Source organism: Xiphophorus hellerii, chromosome 4, assembly GCF_003331165.1.
Source record: "Xiphophorus hellerii strain 12219 chromosome 4, Xiphophorus_hellerii-4.1, whole genome shotgun sequence".
NCBI lineage: Eukaryota > Metazoa > Chordata > Actinopteri > Cyprinodontiformes > Poeciliidae > Xiphophorus > Xiphophorus hellerii.
The window spans coordinates 19,425,415-19,442,523 of NC_045675.1; the positions used below are offsets into that span (position 1 = coordinate 19,425,415).

Sequence of the window (17,109 nt, forward strand, 5' to 3'; positions counted from 1 at the left end):
AACATGTACACACGTAGCTGGCTCTTTATAAAAACGAACATCTCTCCCACATCATTTTAAAAGATAAAATTGTGTTTGGGATTGTTTTCAGAAATGTTTTCATCCACACAAACCAGCATAAATATGTCTCTGATCATTGTTGCAAACATGCCAAATGCATAATGGACAGTGCACTGCAAAGCCAAAAACATTGTCAGCGTCCAGGTTTGCTCCAAAACCGACAACAGCAACATTGAAAGCCATTGTGCCTCTTTATTGGGAGGGAGAGTCGTAACAGCTGACCTCCAATCATATTTCCCCTTTGCACTTCAATACATTGGAGCCGTTTGGGCTTATAAAAACAAACAAGCAAAAAGTGTCTGAACCAATGTAAAAATCAGCACCTCTCTGATGGTCATTTTTCTTCCACTGCATGACCCACCCAGTAACAATAGTCACTTTGTGACATTGGTACTGCATCATTCGTTACAGATCGTGATGCATTGGACCCTAACACTTTTCTGATGTACAAAATGCAAACACAAACACAAGATTTTCTCAGAGCTCCACTCTGGTCATAATTTCATGAACAGATCTGTGTGGATGAAAGGCCAAACATATAAAGATGTATTTGTTTTTGGCTTTATTTATTATTCGACTAAGTGTAGCTTAAGCAGTTATTATTATCGATTTGAATACTTTTTTTTTCATAGTAAATGAAACCATCATGTTTTCTTTATCTTATTTTAAAAAAAAGAATTGATCTGAAACATTTAAGCATGTCAAAAAAGAAAATAGAAGAAGCACTTTAATACTTTTTGATCCCTTTCAGATTTATCTAGATATAAGAACCGGATAAATTTCCCACATTAAGACTAATAAAGTTGTCTGTCTGACGGAGGAAGCCGGTTGCCTGGGAGCTTCAGTCCTGTGTCTTGCTGCTCTAATGAACCACACAGTGAATGATTAGGACAGATCTTTCCACTCTGGTATGTGTTTGTTTAGTTGAGTGATTTATGTTCAGTATCATGTTCTCGTCTCATGGATTAAGCGGAGACAGCAAAAATCTCTGCGTGGAGGGAGAAAGGGTGGCCGAGAGGACACGCCTCCAAGACACCAGCAACATCCAATAAGCTGTTGTTCCTCTGTTTCTATGGTTACGGTGCTGCGGTGCTGCTGAGCTCTAAAGTCAAGTGATGATATTCTTGTTGGCGGGTGGGGCGGGGGGCAGGAAGGAGAAGCACGTGGTCGATGTGGACAAAAGGGAATACTATAGAGAGTGGATTCAGGAGAGAAAATTAAAGGAGGAGAACTCCTGACGAGGAGCTCGAGGAGAAAAAAGTGTGTTGGCGTTTGCCGTTGTTCGCCTCAGCTTTAGAGGCAGCAGTGGACGCACTCTGTGGTGCTGCATACAGCATCATCATAGTCAAATGCCTCGAAATGCCTTCAGAGGAGCTTTATAAGCTCTGTGTGACACAAGTGCACGCCCACAACTGAAGACAATTACAGACACTTTGTGCGCTGCTCTTTCACGGTCAGAAAAGGTTGCTTGAAGGGTACAACTTAAATTATCACAAAAACACTAAGAGTTCATCTCCCCTGATGCCGCAGCTGCCCTTCAGTTCTTTTTCATTATAGGACAAATGCACTAATGTAAGAAGAAAGAAATGTTCTTTCAGGTGAGACGCTAAATGAGTTCTTTTTTATTCGCTTTTTAGGATTCAGTTTTATCCATTTTAAAACTGGACAAAGTACTGCTTTTGTATTAGAAGACATTTACTGACTCACTAACAAGGCAAAGTTATATTATGATGTAAAGTTTTGTGCAAACATTTGAAACCATCCCTAATTTATTTATGCTTTCCAACATAGTTGAACAATATATGAAATCACAATAATCAAAATATCAAAATGAATTCCTGGTGCAATATTTAGTTGAAAATCATATTTCAAATATCATATTGAATGCCATCCATTCACACTGTACATCTTTGTCATTGAGAAGTTAAAGCTCAGGAAAGGATGGAGGGATTTTAATGATGGACAAGAAAGGAAAGAGTCAAGTAAACAGAGGCTGATCAATGTCAACAACACTACATTCAGCAGGAATATTGCAATAACATTCTTCTATAATGCTGTCTTTATTTCCATCCAGAGGCAAATGTTTTGGTGATTTTTTTTCTTTAAAGAGGTTTTAATCAATAGTTTTGAGCTTGTTAAGAGTTTGAGTTTTCTTTCTTTTAATTCTTTTTCACTCAGTGCCTGAACAGATGTTTAGGAATGAACCACTGACGTGTCTACTCAACAGAAGGAACCCTCCCCCCCCCAAAAAAAGTGTTTTAAATTTAAATGTGTTGGACTTTGATTGCTTTTTTGTTCACTTAAAACATTCCAGTAGTGGACTGATTAGAAGTAAAGACAAAGAGGAAAACAATTTTGGAAAACAATCAGAAGATATAAAAACACTTCTGGGTCATTAAGAAGAAAACCACCAAGAAATGACAATTGCATTAATTTACACATTTTGTGTTTCCTAAGTTTAGTAATGGTTCAATTTCTGTGAAAGTGGAGCATTGTAAATCCTCTGCTGCAAAACCATAAGGGCTGATTTAGTAGGCGGACAGTGGGAAGAGTCTGAACATATTATTCCACACCAGAAGGAGAAGAGGAGGAGGAGGAGGAGGAGGAGGAGGAGGAAGAGGAGGGTGGAAGAGTGAGAACCATGAAGTCCAGTAGTTAGCAGCTTTGTGCTTCACTACAGATGTGCTTGGATGTCACAACTAACATCAGCAAGTTAACATGGTTAATTCATATAGAGTTCAGAGTTTTTAGAGGAAAAGACAAATAAAAATTCAGTAGATTGAAAGAAAAATAAGATTGGCACTCTACATTCACATGTTGCTAGCTGTTCAGGATTCTCTTAGACCTCTGTCTTCCTCGTAGTCCTTTATTTCATTTAAGAGCAGAGCAGTTTACCATAAACCTTCACTAATGCCTGTGCCTACAATCAGAAGCACACACTGAGAGTACAAGCCACATAAAGCTGTGCATGCTTGGTAACACATGTATGCAACAGCAGATAAGAGAAAGAAGAGCTTAGAGATGGTTGAGCAGAATCCATTGGGATTCTGATGTTGTTGGACAGGAAGGAAAATAAAAGATAAAAAAGACTGAGGAAGTGAGTGAGGGTCAGGTGATGCTGTGTGTGTGTGTTTGAATTCTCTCCGTTCTTGGTTCAGCGTCAGGCCCCACTGTGCAGTTACGAGGTTTTCCACGGCACGTTTGCGCGCGTGTGTGTGTGTGTGTGATGATCTTGTGGGATTCTCGTACAACCTACCACGAAGCTTGTCTGAATCGACAAACCAGTAAAGGTTTCACCGCTCCGCTTGGTGCAGCAACTGATGGAAAATCATTAAGGATCCTGGCAAATAGCCAGTTACCAGTTACCACAGCAACCGGACCGGCTCCATCCATCTTTTGCGGTGACGAGGTTTTGAGAAAACTGACCTTTTTTTTTTTTTTTTTTTAAACCCTCACTTTCAGTAATGGCCTCTGATTGGCATCATGCATAAATGAATGAGAATGGCTCAAGACTGTCCAACTAGTCCGAAGCTACAGCAGTTTCTATTCCTGTCAATATTACAGTGCCGGTAACGTCTCTGCTGCCTTGTAATAACAACATGATAGGGTTTTGGGTGTAAACGTGTTTATTCGCTCTTTTGGGAATTACAGAGCACACAGAAATCGAAATGAAAACAAATATCAAGTCTAACACAAAACTAAGGGAAAGGCTCTCATATTCGGTGCCGACTTTAAAGAGATTTGAGGCAAACGCGGAGAAAACTTAAAACTTACCAGACTCAGAGGGGAGGAGTCAGTTTTAGAAAACATTGCTTCAAATCTTACTACTTTATGCACAAAGGACAAAAAACGTCTGCGACGCAAATTGCAAATAGATCTGGAGAGAAAATCTTGAATCAAACTCTAAATGTATTCTCAGAAGCAAAGAGAAAATGTTTGTAACCAGCTAAAAGCTCACTTGATGAATCCTATAAATATGGTATATAAATGCACAAAAGTAGATCTATAATTTCGTCCTAAAACTGTAATAATGTTTAGCGAGACATAAAAACTGCATCACATAACAAACTGCCTTGTAAAAAAAAAAAGAGAACAATGAAAATATATCACTAAACCCATGACCAACTTACCAAACAGATAAGTCAGGGAATGCTATAAAAAATGAAATGGCTTTGAGCTTGGATTTAAAAAAGAAGTTGCTGACGAAGCCTGCTGCTGTTCCTCAGGCAGGAAAATGCAGAACGTTATCTCAAAAGCTTTTTCCCAGAGTCTTCAACTGAAAGCCTGAAACCGATAAAAAAAAAAAAAAAGTCCCTGTTTGAGGATCTCAGACTGTAGGCCTGGTAATATGAGGATTGGAGATCTGACAAATGCTGAGGAGTTAAACTGTGTAATTCTTGTAAGTAATTAAAGGAGGAAGGAAACTCTCTGAAGTGCAGAAGAAGCCCAGAAAACCTGGGAGAAACTGGGACAATACAGTCAAAGCAATGTGTTTATTTTAGTCATCAGCCTGCCGGTTTAAAAACTGAGTTACAATCAAACGAAACGAGGATAATGGTGTCATATATTTGGAGTTGCAGATAAATATATTTCAAAGAATGTTGTTCAGTAGTGACTTGCGAAAATGAACTTATTTATTTTTATATTCACATTTGTTTTAGGTTGATTTCTTCCATTTAATAGGGAAATCAGTGAATACAGTGTAATGATGGTGCGTGATGACTGCATGAGTATATTTACTTGTCAGTAGGCGTGTTCAAGGATAACAGAACCGGAAAAAGAAGGGAGAACTAGCTTATACAAAATTTAAGAGTGTAGTTTTTAAGCGTGAGGGTGCAATTATTTTAAAGGAATGGTATTGTGTAAAATGACTTTTTGAGCTTTACATCATGTTATCATGTTATTCCCTCAGCAAAAACATACCTGGAGCATTGTTGTGACGATGTGCTCAGAATGTCAGAGAGAGCAGGAGCTTCTTAGACCCAAAGGCGCCAAAGGGTCAAATTACAAAGTAAAACCTCTTTTAAGTCATGTTTGATATATACGGCATTTTTATATCAACTTTATGTTTTGATAGTTTTTTGGCACCTGGAAAATTGATAATACCTCTTTAACAGTGGTCATGATTTGTTTAAAACATTGTACCTCTACAGCCTTTTGAATTGTTAAAAACTAATAAACATGTTTTTTGGCGAGCGATAAAAAAAAAATCCATAAATCTATAACTCCACAACATTGTACCTCTACAAAAAGGTCAGGAAAAAGTCTGAAATGGGTTTTTATCTGGGCTTGAGCTGAATTTGCTGCAGCTATTGAGGACTTTTCTTTTCTTTTCTTTTTTTGTTTGTTCTTCCACCATTGAGGATTTAGCCGGATTCAGCATTAGTATCAACTCTGACATTTATCCTTGAAAAGGAATTTTAGGTTGTGTTTTGGCATCTTTTATTTGGTGTTGTCCTAAGATGATGCCTCTCCTTCCCGTTCCGTGTTTTACCATCTTTCTTTGATGGCTGTGATACTGGTTCCTCTGATCCAGTCCTGTAATCTTTATCTCCCATTTCTGTCTGCTGAGCTCATTACATGGTATTCTTCTGAAACTGCATTTATATGTGGTGTACAGAGTGTATCAGGAACAGAACAAAACTCTCTAAGGCTTAATATTAGACTGCAAAAGTTGAGAGCTTTTCAGAAAATAATTTTGCTCATCTCTACATCATCCTATCTGTTATTCGTACTCTGCTTCAGAAAAGTTTTTGGTCTGTTTTCAATTTTTTAATCCGCTAATTCACACGTATCAAACTCAAATTTTATTTGTGTAGTTCCTAATTACACAGTGCGAAGATGTTAAGTATTTAATTTTAGAGAAAGTGATAATATTTGAACAGTTTAATAGGTAGATTTATCAATGCATTCTGTCACATTCTTGATCTTGATGTGACCCAACATGAAATGAGGTCGGCACCCCTACTCTAAATAAAACCTTTTTTCTGTTCTAAAAGATTTAAGGTAATGATAAATTATATTTAATTATTCAGACCAGTTTCCCTTGAAATTTTGCTCAATTATTCATGTTTTAAAAATCTGCTATTCATCCAAAATCCAAATTAACTAACACACCTCGGCTCACTTCTAATTTGTTTTCTGGCAACAAATCTTATTTAATACATAATCCTATATTGAAAGTTGTAAGCTTCATGTTTTTTAATTTACTGTGAAGCAATAATATTCCTCACTATGGCTGAACTTAAGGCTGTCCTGTGGAGCCATCTAAAACATTTGTCGCTTTCTGTAAGTTTATTTTTATGTTTCCCTTTTTTGCTCCAGTTAGGATTATTTGGTTTTCGACGGTTTTGCCAACAGGGTATCACTTAGCACTTAAACCTGAAGTAATTGTCAGATATGTACATTTTTATGATGACATTACCTTGTTGTAACCAGGTGTACGTGACTAATTCTGCCAACTACTGAATGTTAATCCTATCGTGGGAGCAGCCAAGAGGAAAAGCCCCCAGTGACTGACTGACAGCAAGCAGAGCTATCACATGGTTCCTGCTCTCATATAATTTCACTGCTTAGACTACAAGATGCACAAAGACACGCATTGTCCTTCACACATGCATACATGGGTGGACAGGTATGCATTGCACAGTGGGGGGTCAGGAAGGAGAGTGTGAGAACAGGAGATGAAGACCTCCACCGTATTTCCGCTGCATAGGTTGGAAAAGTGCAGCCATTGACGTGTGCGTAATTTTTGAATGCTTGACTGCACCCTTGATATCTGTAATAATATGACATGAGCGAAAGAAATGTGTGAACCTTGTTCATTCATCTTGCAATACACCACAAGAGATCTTCACATGTCCTCAGCAGATGAAAATCATGTGAAAAGAGTTGAGCTTTTAGTTCACAATCTGTGAAATGTCACTGTATTTGGGAGTTTTCTGCACCTTCCTTTTCAGCCTCGCTGTGGAGGAGAAAACAGTATCAGTATTTTCATTAGATCATATGCAGCATGAGGGGATGCAGTCAAAAAGGGTTTCTTTATAGCTGCACAATTGCTGAACTGTTATAACCTGGCACTGTGCAATGTGCTCATATTTCTGTGATGGCACTCACAAAAAGATCATGCACAAATATCCAAAATCTTTGTTTGATCACACTGAGACTCCAAAGGAGGGGCTTTATACTCTTGCCCTCAAGAACCGCTGCCCTGCTACTTTTAGATGGATCTTTGCTTCAGTACTCAAGAATGAAATAATTAGCTCCTCTGCAGAACTTCACTGAATGCTGACGAGGCAATTTGCTCAGAATCCTACTGGGGTTCAACACATACCGATTCTCTGTTTGCAAACAACGTGACTATTTTCTTCTTACTTACTCTATTGGTTTTTATTGTCCTAAAGGCGTAAATCATTTGCTTAAGCTGCTTGATGAAATCCTTTTGTTGGCAGGAGGCCATATTCAAAGCAGTAAGAATGAAGCAGCGACAGCTTCATTCTTACAACAACCTCACAACAGGGTGTCGTGAGGTTGACCAGTACGGTCATTCCTCCTTTAAATTATCTTTTGATCAATCCACATAGGTGCATGTGGGCCGCGACTCGCAGATACACTAACACTGCTGCTTCTCGGCTTCAGAATCTAGGACCCAAATATAATACAACCTCTCTGACCTCCTTATAGTTCCTCAGATGAGCGTAATGTTTGGTGGATACCTGCTGTAACATATGGTTCTGCCTCCTATTCAAGTGTATTCCATCAGACCAGGGCATAACAACACTATTATAGAACACAAAGTGGTTTTTTGGTTGTTTTTGCTTTACGCGGCTCAGATATTCTCCTGTCTCTTCTTTTATTACTTTGATTATTCCTGCTGATTCCTATATTTATACTGTATGACATTGTCTTTGATATTAAAAAAGGAAACCGCAGTAACCCGAAAACAACCTCAGAAGTTCCAACCCAAATGCATTATTTTAGGATCAAAACAGACAGTGAATAAAACTCACTTATAAAAGAAGTAAAATAATGAAGAGACAGCAGTCAGAGGTTCACCAGCTGGAGCGACTGCTGACTGTCTCTGAGCGTTTACCGTGCCGGACAGCAACAAAATAATTGTTCCCAGTGGACACTGGGATTTACAGACATGCGAGCATCGCTGTAGGCTTGACTGCAACTGTAAATACATCAGAGTGACAATGAGGAGTTTATCTAAACAGCCTGAGAATGCTGCCAGAAATACTCAGTTTAGATTTTTTTTATATTCTCTAAATAAAAAAAGAATCCTTTAAAATTATATTGAAATGTTGATCCAATAACCTTTTAAAAACTTCATTTTTTGCATAACTAGACTTGCTCAATGTCAAAAAAATGTTTATTTTAGGGTATATTTCTGTAAATTGTTTGCCGCTTAAAATGTATTTTTACGGTAACGGGGAACTATCAGATTAAACATGCCCAAAAGCATTTTTGGAATGAAAAGATATCGAAATAACTTTTAAAACTGCTAAATTTAGGTGAAAATCAATCTGATCTGGGTCTGTATTCAGCCAAACATATGTAGGAATACAATAAAAGTAGGTCAACATTGAAATAATTTTGGTTGCTTATAGGGGAAACAACATTTTTAGGTTCCTGTGTTTCTGTTCCTATATGGACGTAGTTTAAAACCCAGCTTACAATGAAGCAGACTTTTCTGGATTGAACATTCCTGCTGCTATCTAACCTTATTTGAGCCTCAGATGATAACATTGGCAGCCCATTTGCCATGTCTTGTGAGTATCAAGGTGAATGAAGTAGTGAGAGATTGTCTGAAAATGGAACAAGATGGAATGGAAAAGTGAAATAAGGAGTCTGGGTATGGACCGAAGTGGAAGGGAGTATGTAAGTGCCGACAGTGTGAGTGCCGAGCAGAAGAAACACACAGATGGACTGCCATACAGGAAGAAATTGGAATGGCGAAGGTAGCGAGATTCGAGCAGAGAAGGCAAACCTAAAGAGTGCAAGTGGAGAGGAGAAAGAAGCAATGCATGATGGATAGAAATGGGCAGTGTGGTGATGTTTAATGGAGGGTGAAGGAGGGTGAAAGGCAGAGGGAGACCACAGAGAAACGAATGCCTTAGGCTACGGCTACCCTTTGTTCACCTACATTTTGATGATACGCAAATTCACACCTCCAGTTGAGCAGGCTGTAAAAATTCAAGTCTACACCTCAGCTGAAGTGTAGACAGAGAAGTAAGACGAGGAATTTCTCAGAAATATTTGATTTAATGAAGCATCTCATCTGAGAGGCTGAAGCACCATCAGGTTTGAATATGACACCTTGAATTCAAACAGATGGAAGTAATAAGTAGAAGATACAAAAACAGACATCTCAACACAATTATTTCAGGAAACACCTGAAGCTTCGGGCGGACGGAAAGCATGTTGGGGCTAATGGAGAAACCTGCAGCAGCAATCAGTCTGTTGAAGTCATTTGGATACAAACAGCATGCTGAATTATTGATGTACTTCAGTGCAGTTTAGAGGACAACTCACCTCACAGTGTGAAAGTATTACAGGTGAAGAGGTACATTTGGTTGCAATGCAACAGACATCACTGCTTTTTATTCAGCCTCCTCAGAGGGCCAGTTTGTTTTCAGCTCCTCTGAAATGTTTTGGAAGGATATGTAAAACATTGTCCTATTTGTCACCTCCAAAGTGGTACAAATCAGAGGCGCTGATGTCACATTTATGAATGCGCATCCACAACATCTTTTCAGAGACATTTCTTTATGTAACCCAGAAAAATAATGCGAGTACCCAGAACAAAAGCATCTGCTTCCTGTTTTAACATTTTCTACTCCCACCTAAAGACACATCTTACTAATAAACGGGCTGAACGTTCCTGTGTGGTTTGTGGTGACAGATTTAGGTTTTTTTTGGAGATTTCTCTGTTAGAAAATAACCTAAACCATTGGAAGACGTTACAAGCTAACAAACACAACTAAATGCCATAAAATGCTTAGGTGTGTATTTATTTTAGTATTTTGGGGTAGGGGTTAGATTTAGGTCCTTTGTATTCATTGTCCTATATGACTTATAAAACAATTATCTATTCACACAACCTTAACAAGGAAAACAACCAATTCAGTAAAATTGAAAATATTTGTATTTTCTCTCAAGCAGTGAAATTAAATAATTTAGGGAACTTTTATACAACCTATCAGTCCTATCTTAGATAAATAGACAGATACCATGATTATGCAGATAATATTTTCAACTGCATCAATATTTTAGATTATTTTATCAATAATAATTGTGGTAGTCTGGCATTTTTTCCTGTGTTGTTGAACTATGATCTAACTCCATCTGATCCTGATGTCATTGAACTTTTCTAAAAATAGATGGATTAAATCCTCCTCTTCCTCACCGACTTGGGCTCCGCTCAGAGAAATCTGTGGTTTAATTTGCACTACATCACCCCTGTCAGTAAATAAAAACACATTTAAATTAAAACCAGGACGTCTTAAAGATGTGGTTCAACAAACTGTTGAGTGCTAACAGCCTTTCCAGCCCATTTCAATTACCGGAAGCCGCCTAATGAAATGGCACTGTACTGGGATGTGTGGGTGGTAAATCACTCGTAAGAAGCTACAGGCTACATTTATTATTCTTCAGAGGCACCACGTCTTCTGCATTATAACTTGGTAAGCAGCACATTGTACAGGGCAATGCTAATTCCATCGCAAGTAAAAGAAAAATAATCAGTGATCCTGAGAAAGAAATCATACATTTCACATAAAAGATTGCTTAAAAATATGATAGACATGAACAGAAATAAATGATTTAGTGCATTTGTGAATTAACACGTCAACACAGCAAATTCTGCAGAGTGAAATCAACACTATGCCAAGTCGATTTGGTCCTTTTCAGAAATGCAATTGATTTAACTCTTACAGAGTTCTTTCAACAATAGTTTGAGTAGTTATAACTATTTCAAGTGTTTCTCAATTTCTTGTTGAAACTATTGTTGAAATAACTCTGTAGGAGTTAAATTAATTCCAATTCTGAAAAAGACCAAATGGACTCGGCATAGTGTTGATTTCACTCTGCAGAATTTGTTGTGAAACTGGTCTGACATGTTCGGTTTAAGAAAATGTTGACTTTGTACAGAGCCCGAATCAATTATCACTAAAGTGCAGTTGATTTTTGTTTAAACGGTCTGGTGTGTTGTAATTTTCAGTTTATGTACTGGTATTGTTATTATAGGTACATAGAGTGTCATAGAGTTACACATTATAGCTAGACTGCTTAGCCGTAGCTTTTCTCCAGGATTCTCCTCACTCCTGGCACCCTTTTCCTCTTCAGCAGACTGAAAACGCTCCTGCTAAAAGCCCGTTTTGTTTTGTCGCCCTCATATAAGGAAGTACATGTTGTTACATTTCATCCCCACTGATTGCAGGTTTTCATCAGCATCAGAATTTGTCTTTTATGTGTCATTGTTTTAAGAGATTTGGCTGACCTGGTCACATAATTTTTGTTCAGGAAGTTCTTTGATCAGACTACCAAATGAACAGTTTAATGTCAATCGTTGATTGGTGAGTCAATGGACAAGTTGTGGCATCAACACAACATCATGGCTGTTTATACATTTGCGTTGCATTCCCTGCAGTACCTCTTTTAAACATCGCTGTTGACAAAATACCTATACAGAAGTAATAACAAATGAACAAACAGGTTTTCAGGAAGACAAATTCAACAAACCTACAAACAGTTGATGATTTTAAATTAGTTTTTGAAAACTGAATAAATGCAATTATTTGCTTCCGTTGTTGTCCTCCAACAAGGTTAACTTATGGCTCAAAAATATTCAAGCTCCTGCAGAAATAATGACCAAGACAGAGGAACTGATAACAAACAATTTGTTGCGTTTTCACACTCGTGTCAGTGACGTTTACTGACAGCATCTGTTTTGTTTTGTTTTCTCTCAGGTTTTGCTCTCTGGACTCATCGGAGTGGTGTCATGGAAGAGGCCGCTCTCTCTTGTGGTGAGTGTCCTCTGAACGCCCACACTCCGCTGCTAATCTCACAGCTCCAAACAAACCAACAACATTGGAGTGAAATAAAGTCTCTTAGCGTGATGGTGGGGACGTGGTGTTCCTGGCCTTAGCCTACAAAACACCACAGCATAGATGAGATTGGAATTGACAGAAAAAGTCAAAAGAAGCAGAATGCTGAAATACTGTAAGTGTGAGGTTTGGCTAGTGGAAGTCCATATAGCTGATTCTGAGTTTTTACCAAAGGCTGTGAAACAGACGAAACTTTTTCTTCTTGGTGGAAAACACCAGATGACATGTTGTTGACACTGAAATAAATCTGGTGCTGTGGCTGCATGCGTCTTCTTGGCCTTGTTGATGGTTGCATTCATGACTTAGCAGCTGTTCAAATGGTCACAGACTGGAGCTTTAATTTAGGGGTAAATGAAGGTTGGGTCCTACGATCAATTTTTAAAGAAGTTTTCATATTTTCACGTCTACAGATCTCTGTCAGCTTATTACAAAATGACAGGTTGGTAAAATACTTCATAACTAAATTTCAGTTCATGACTCAAAGGTCAGCGCTCAAAGGCTTAACACAAAGCTCTCTAAATTACTTCAGCTTTGAGGACTGGAGCACAGAAAGCATTTGAAATTCTTCAAGAAGAATAGGGAAACATTTTGACTGACAGTTTTGAAAGATTAGCAGAAAGTTTGTCTTCTTGTGTGACGATTCCTTCCCATTTTTGTCATCGCCTACTAGTGGGGCGTGACCCTTGAAAATAAAATATTCAGTAACGGGTTCGGCTTAGAACTGTCTTCACTAGAACTGTTGTGGAACGCATAAAACTGAGAGACTTAAATCCAATAAAAATATCTGCTTCAAATCAACTACAAGGTGGAGGCTGCTGCAGCTAGAAGATCCAACAAAAAGCAACTTTACACAAAAAAATGAAGAAAAGCAAAAATTATGTTTGCTGAAGCAGTATTACAGATGACAGAAATCAAAGAAACTCAGCTGTAACCAGATATCTACTTGTTGAGCTGTGCAGTACAGCTAGCTGCTACAGGAAGTTAGAAAAGCAGCAGTTTAAAACCTCTCTGAGTCAATACCTCAAATTAGTTGGAGTTGTTTTTGGCAAATGGCAAAATAATTAGTGTATTTGTAGGTTTCCTGCAATTGATGATTATTTTGATGTTGTCAATTAATAGCCAGCCTTATCAAGATCAAGTCGTCCAGGTTCGAAATTGCAAAAAAGCCTCTTACCAGCACCCAATAAGCCTCTCATTTGACTCTTCATATGATCTTTTACTGAAATGTAACTTTTGTTAGATCAACTATAACGTAAAAATGCCACTTTAGTTTCTTCAGAACAGGGAGAAAACTTTTAGGTAAATGTTAGAAAAGCCTCTTTGTTATTTTTAAATCATGACCACCAACCTTAACTGATTCAAATGAGTACTTTTGATATTTTTGTGGGTTATTTTATGACCACCTGGATTTGCCATCAGTACAGGCTTGGGGTAACATTGGTCGACACATCACTCAACATTGTTCCAAGTTTTCTCCATTTGTGGACAAAACATACTTTTCACATCTTGATGTCTTTATGTTGTAGAAAAAGTGCTTATATTGATCTTAACAACCTGTATTAAAAGTATTTCACCACAAACAAGCTTTGGGAAGAAATACAACAAAGGCTGGAACACAGAAATGAAAAAGGTTGGAAATTTTGTAAAAAAAAAAAAAAAAATCGTCAAGATAACACGTCTGATAACAGGGACATTTGTTTAGCACTATGTAAAAGGCTCTTGAAAACAAATGCATTATTAATGACCCATCCAGACCTGTTTTACATTCACATGTAGTATACTGTATCATAAATCATTCTTCTTTTGCTCAAAAAAGATTTAGCTTTGATTGAGGTTTTTTCTGCTTCTTTTTTTTTTAAGCTGAGATCATGACTTGAGTAGCCCACACTCTACAAACCCTAATCCAATCCTGTTTCATGCTCCTTTAGTACCACAAATAATCTAATTTTATTCCTCCAGTGTAACACACATAACCTTACACCCCTCCCCCACCATGCAGGGAACAGCTTGTCTTACTCCCTTAAGTTTTATCACCTTGCATCCCTGCTGCTTTTCCTGCATCCTTTTTCTTCCTGTATGTGTTTGTGTGTGTGTGTGTGTGGGTGTGCGCGTGCGTGGGGGTGTGTGGGGGGGTGTTTATTCCCTTCCCCCAGCTCACACTGCCTTCCTGCAACCTCAAACCAAATGAAGGCATCAAAATCATTTCAGCTCCCAGAGATCAAAAGCAGTGTCCCACCATTAAAGGGTGTACAAACACTGTTCACACTATTAAAAATGTTGAGAAATCTTTCCTTTGTCATCGTAAAAATCATCTCAGGCTTAATTGCTGCTTTTAAAGGGGCCTTAATATTCCTTTGTGTGTTCATGACTGTTACCCAGAAGCCTCATGTTCAGTCCTAACAGGCAAGCTTCTGGCCTGGACCCAGTGATGACTGGCAGGTGACTAATACACCGGCTGGACAATTTTAAAAGCTGGCAGCATTGCACCAACCCACCTGCCAACTGTGGGTGGCCATGCTCTGCATCGTGATTTGCTTAAACTAGTGTTCCTCCAGACTGCTTAAGCACGTGTGTTAAACATTTGTTTTTCTAAGCTGACTTCTGCAAGCTGGGGCTCTCATAAATGGTCCAGACAATAATCATGTAATAACAACAATATACATTTAAAGCCATTTATTATGAGACAATGATCTTTTGATTGCATGCGTGTAGTAATTAAAGGTTAAAAAGCATAATTATATATATATTTTTTGCATACGTCTACAATGGTTTCATTGTTTCACAGCCAAGTAAATACTCACAGCACATGATTCGCTGTTAGAAAAACTTTCATTATAGTGGTTATTAATCAACATCCCTTAGACTGAGGGTCATTAAAACATTCATACATTTCAAAACTTTAGAACAGCGTACATGTGGAATAAAATATAATTTCAGCTAAATTAAGATGTCCAACAAGGATATTTTGAAGTGTCTAGGACGAGACGGTTAAACAAAGAAGTTATTTACATGCATTGTATAAGAGACAACCTTTATTTCTCCCAGTCTGACTGACATCGCATCACAGAAAACTATTCCTGTTTTGTGTTTGTTAGGATTACTAATATCATTTTCATTTTTCTGTAACTTATATTTTACGTTATGACCTAAGGGCCCGGATGTTTTGGGGATTTTGCTTTACCTTTCAAAGTCAGATGGTTTTGTGCGTTTTCTTTGGTTTATATATAAATCTATTTTTAACCTGAATGTTTGGACACAAAAGTGTTGGGTGTTCTTCCCCATTTACTCATGCAGTAGTTTGCAGAAATGTCGCCTGACAGAACTATTGTAACCTGGTCAGGTTCCCGTAGTCTTCATCAAGGAGGGTTTTTAGCTGTATACGTGCCTCCATTTCACTCAAATTATCTTAACCAAACCTTACAAAGCCAAGACATCATCATCTAGGTTTTCCCAAATACATTTACCAGGGAAGACATTTTTCTGGCGTTGAGCAAACACAAATAATTTGAGCAATCCTAACTGACCTGAGACAGGAAAATGTATGGTTTAATGCGAAGAATATGTGTTTTTATACTCTGTGTAAATAGATGGTTCTGGTTGTGTGTGAATGATCGAATCTTGTGAAGTTAGTTAACCAGGTAACTAACTTCATCAGTAGTTACCTGGCAACTAAAATGTGATCAACCACAATAGTTGTTTGGTTAAGTGAAGTTTATCAATCGTCTTTCTTTCGTTTGTTTTCCCCTTTTTACACACATCTGAACTTAACTTCCTAATGACAATTGCATAATGTGTTTATTGTTTGTTTAAAAGTTTTATGACTTTAATTTCCAGCCCTCGAAGGACCTTGTTTAGTCCAATGTTTGGGTCCTTTTCTCAAGAGGACTGTGACACAGCTTTGTCATCGCTCTTTTAATCTTATATCATGTGCATGATACTTTATTGCACACTGATATGGAGCTGAGTTGTCTCTGTTTTATCAGTTAACAAGCAACGGTGAGGAGGAGTGACATAAATAAGAGTTTAGCAATTTACTACAGTGTGTGCTGGGAAAAAAAGAGATTTATCCAGGATAGTGAGTACCGCAAATACATTTGTCTGAGTCAGGGTCTTCCCTCGAGGCTTTTTATTCCTCCTGTCTGGGATTTAGAGTCACACAGATTCATTAATACGATTATGTTGTTTACTTGTTTGCTTAATTTCCTTATTTGAATTAATAAAATATCATCTCAAATTACACTCTGATCTCATTTGGATAAGAAAATGTACTTACTACATCTAAGAATATGAAAGAAACTTCCTTTATGGACTCAAGGTTGCTTGGTTCGGCATTCAAGTTATTGCTGTTTTATTGTTTTTATTGGGGAAACACAAACATCTTGCTAACAGAGACTGCAATGTGTACTTAATCTTTAAAGTAAACATAAAAATGTGTTAAAACCTAAAAAAGTGTTGAAGCACATGTGAGAATTAGAAGCTGCACTGTTTCTTGGCTCATGCCATGTCTTTCTGGATTCATCAGTAGTTACCTGGCAACTAAAATGTGATCACGAGACTAAAGCCGTGTCTGAATCCATCCCCCGAGACTCAGACTGAGCTGAGCTAACCCAAGCTGAAGAGACAGATGGGATTATTATTAGTAATATTAAACTAAACAGTTATTAATTTAATCTTTCTCCACTTTCAGCTCTTTATGTTTATTTGAAATAATAATTTTGGCAGGCCAAACATAGGATTTATGGAGATGTTATTATTCTTAGTTGAAAGAGAAAACAGTTGTCTAAAGGACTCATTAGTGTGTGCGCCATGATTGTCAAGGAGGAGTTTCAACATATCACTCAGATGGTCAGACGGAAAAAAACACCCTGCACTCTTTTGCCTTTTTCTGACAGTGATGGATTATGTGCATCAGAGGACGGTTTGGTTCTTATTTATTCCT

General features: G+C 37.8%; 1 protein-coding gene across 1 annotated transcript in view; it reads left to right on the forward strand.

Annotated features, from left to right (window-relative positions):
- fam189a1 (family with sequence similarity 189 member A1) overlaps positions 1 to 17,109 on the forward strand; it is a 91,475-nt gene that overhangs the window by 29,010 nt on the left and 45,356 nt on the right. Inside the window, exon 2 of the mRNA XM_032560877.1 lies at positions 12,033 to 12,089. Within this exon, the coding sequence (XP_032416768.1) occupies positions 12,033 to 12,089 (57 nt within the window). The remainder of the gene's footprint in view (positions 1 to 12,032; positions 12,090 to 17,109) is intronic.